Source organism: Austrofundulus limnaeus, unplaced genomic scaffold (genome assembly GCF_001266775.1).
Source record: "Austrofundulus limnaeus strain Quisiro unplaced genomic scaffold, Austrofundulus_limnaeus-1.0 Scaffold328, whole genome shotgun sequence".
Classification (NCBI taxonomy): Eukaryota; Metazoa; Chordata; class Actinopteri; order Cyprinodontiformes; family Rivulidae; genus Austrofundulus; species Austrofundulus limnaeus.
Window position 1 is genome coordinate 226,664 of NW_013952730.1, and position 3,422 is coordinate 230,085.

A 3,422-nucleotide genomic window follows, 5' to 3' on the forward strand; every position below is an offset into this window, starting at 1 on the left:
AGGATCCTGTGTGCTAAAAAGCTATGTTTACTCTTGTTTGGATGTGTAGATTTATTTACCTATATTTATTATTATATTGCATTACTTTGACCTTTATTATAAAGTATAGAACACAAACAAAAACAAAACTAGTGTCAACACGTTCAGACTTTAATATAAGGTCACAGATTTTCTTTTATGTTTTGGGACAAAGATGTAACTTTGTTGCATGAAGTCTTATAACTTCTTCAGCTGAACATTGCTCTGTCCAGTCCATAAAATTAAGACTGAGAGTTACAAACAGTCTGTTATAAACAGACATTTCACAGGATCTTCAGTCCTACCTTTAGGGCTGATTCGGAAGTTTCCATCAGTTAATAAAATGAGCAGAAGTGTGGAACACAGAAACTCAGGGAAACACAGCGGGATGTCTCTGTGCTCAGAGTCTGGATAATCCCAACCATAACCTGCAGAGCTGCAGAACCTCCTCAACAAGCAGCTGTCCAGCCTTAAAAACAACACAGACATGGACCATCAGCACTGTTCTTTATTATTATTATTATTATTATTATTATTTCATCATCAGCTTCAGCTCGGGCTCACCTGCAGTTCACCGCCGTGTAAACAACAGGCTCTGCTGCAGCAGAGTACAGGTAACCCGCTCTCCGTGTCAGAACTCTGCTCAGGTATTTCACGTAAAGATACGYAAAACTCGGGAGTCTGTCGCCACTCACAACATTTGTCTTCAGCAACTTGTGTGAACGGTAAATGTAAACACTAACTAAACACAAAGAACAAAATGAGACAGCTGCTGCCGCAACAACAGAATTTTGTGCGTTTCCCATGTCAGGTCACAGTACAGCAAGTGCTGAGGGACAAACAAGTCGGCCCTGCGTGACCACGCCCCCTYCGACACTGCGCCCATTTTGAGGGACTAAAATTTGGAAACACAAATTTCACCTATACTGTATTTGAAAGTACCTTCTTGGTTTATTGATAAAAAAATAACATTTCGGAGTTTCCCAGCCATGTCCAATGATTGTTAAATAACATTTAAATGGCTTAGAAAAATGTCCATGAATTTGTTTCAAATTCTTCCATATTTGTTTTTTGTACAGTTCTGTTTTTTTTTATTTGTTTAATTTGCGTCCTTTTTACTGTTTATTGTAGTTTTCGTTTATGGAAATAATAAAGACTGTTACGTAGATGTAAAACTAATATAGGCACCACATAGTAGTCATTTCGTAATATAAATATAAAATTTAAACATAAATTGTGCAATACACCAGTTCAATGTTCCCACACCAAGGACCTTTCAAGGACTTTCCAGTACCAATTTCCTCAAATTCAAGAACCACGTGCAACGGCAATTACCTACTGCTACCACAGGATGTTACCAATGAACAGGTTTAATATCATGTGAATTCAATGAAAAAYTGAACAACRTAGAAGTTGTTGAGTCAGAATCAATAAAAGAAAGTGGATTAAATGTTTACCCTACATTCATATCTACAATACATGGACATGTAATTATGTCCTGAGAGGTTGGGCAGCTCCGTTTGAGAGGAGGGGATGTTACATATCCTGACCCTCAGTGAGGACAGGAGGAGCTGTGGTGGTCTCACCTGGGCTCAGAAAGACCCGCCCTACTCTGCTCTGATTGGCTAAAACTATAACTATGRTTCACGTTATTTGTTGAAAGCCACGTCAGTTTACTGTAATCCTGAGTTATCCATTGCAACAAATCTAAGTTTTTTTCTTTACATATGTTAAAAATCAGTTGTGTGAATAGAGAACTTCAATCCCCCAAAAATATTCAAGGACTTTCAAGGACAAGTGTAACTTTCGGCTGTTTTCACAAACTTTCAAGGATTTCAAGGACCCGTGGGAACAATGCCAGTTGGATTATTCTGTGGAACTTTGCTAGTTACTGTATATTTACAATAAAATAATATTCTGGGAACATATTTTGTGTTTTTTTCAAGTGTTCCAGTAAGAAGCAGAAATATCACATATTGACTTCATTTACCTGCACATTCAAACAACTTTGCCTGTGTTTGTCTCCATTGTTGATGGTATTTCAGAAAACTCTTGTTAGCATGCTAAGTCAATGTGCAAAGTGATCTTGAAGAATCTTTAATATTAAGCATTTTGACAAAATACACAATTTCAGGACTTATTTACATAATTTGCAAGTACAAATCACATTTTTACTAGTCAAAAACTAGTAAAAAAAATAGTAAAATGTAAAACCTGTTGAGCTAATAAGATTTAGTTGAGAAAAGTTGAAACCAAATTCAGCTCAGCAGTTTTTAACTCCTAAAGACATTCGTGTTTAGGCTGATGGGAGATTCGTGCAACTGTTTCTTGACACAGGTCTTCTGAGCAGATGAACATCTTCTCCTGGGAGCAGGTTTGATGGTCCCAACTTCATTCACTCTTTATCCAAACAGGAGCAGCAGCACAATGCAAACTGTATTCACTCCTATCAGTGGCACTGTAGAGAGACACAGATAATTAGTGTTATACAGTTAAAATCTGCATGTGACAAGTGTGTGTTCGTCTGAGTGGACATCCACCTCTCATCACTGTCCTCACAGACCGGATCAGGTTCATCAGCTGCACTTTGATGCCTGGTTCATCACCGAATCCTCCAACACTTTGGTCCACTCCCCAGCCAACTAAACACACACAAAATGACAGATTTTCTGTTACACATCCAACACTTGTGAGGTTTAATGCGTTSAATAGTACAATCGTAACATTGCTGCAATAAAAAATAAATAAACTTAAACGTTACCAAACCCACTGAAATATTAATTTCAAATAACGAGAGGTTAGCACAAGCTAACGAAACAGCTAGCTCAAAACGTTCAAGTCAAATGACTTAAAGGAAAAAGCAAMAACTCATGAGTGGTGGAGACAACTACATACTTTTACTGAGAAATCGTTCTTCATGTAACACAGCCACAGCGTTAATGCACAGGATGGCAGCCTGGATAAGAGAATACAACGTAAAGGCCATGATGGTTCAGCTTAGCTGAAGCTATTTACGTATGACGTAGTSTACGTACGGCAGCCGAGGAAGGATAAATATGTTCGAGTCGCGTTTTTGTAGAGAAGCGGCGAAGCGAGAGATGGAGTATTTCAATGAACAGCTGCAAAGAAAAGCAAYAGGATTTACTTTGTATAACACTAAACCGAAATTAGTAATATTTYCTGTCTCTACAAAATCACCCGTTTTTTTTTTCATTTAGAAAAACAAAACATTCGTATGAGTTGATTATACTTTAACATTGTTTTCACTGAGGCAATAATGTACAGGTCCTTCTCAAAAAATTAGCATATTGTGATAAAGTTCATTATTTTCTGTAATGTACTGATAAATATTAAACTTTCATATATTTTAGATTCATTGCACACCAACTGAAGTAGTTCAAGAC

The 3,422-nt window shown here is 37.2% G+C and overlaps 2 protein-coding genes across 2 annotated transcripts in view; both read right to left on the reverse strand.

Annotated features, from left to right (window-relative positions):
* The window catches only part of si:ch211-12e13.1 (uncharacterized), a gene marked incomplete at its 5' end in the record, with an annotated part of 4,000 nt that extends 3,210 nt beyond the window's left edge, over positions 1-790 (reverse strand). Inside the window, 2 exon segments of the mRNA XM_014022399.1 lie at positions 324-487; positions 583-790. Of these exon segments, the coding sequence (XP_013877853.1) occupies positions 324-487; positions 583-790 (372 nt within the window).
* A 1,309-nt stretch (positions 791-2,099) lies between these two features.
* On the reverse strand, positions 2,100-3,012 carry LOC106527492 (immediate early response 3-interacting protein 1; the record flags this gene model as incomplete). The annotated part of the gene is given in 3 exon segments (XM_014022400.1): positions 2,100-2,476; positions 2,559-2,660; positions 2,914-3,012. Coding segments are annotated over 3 exon segments (257 nt in total), but the record flags the coding sequence as incomplete, so codon positions are not given.
* Between the last annotated feature and the right edge of the window lie 410 nt (positions 3,013-3,422).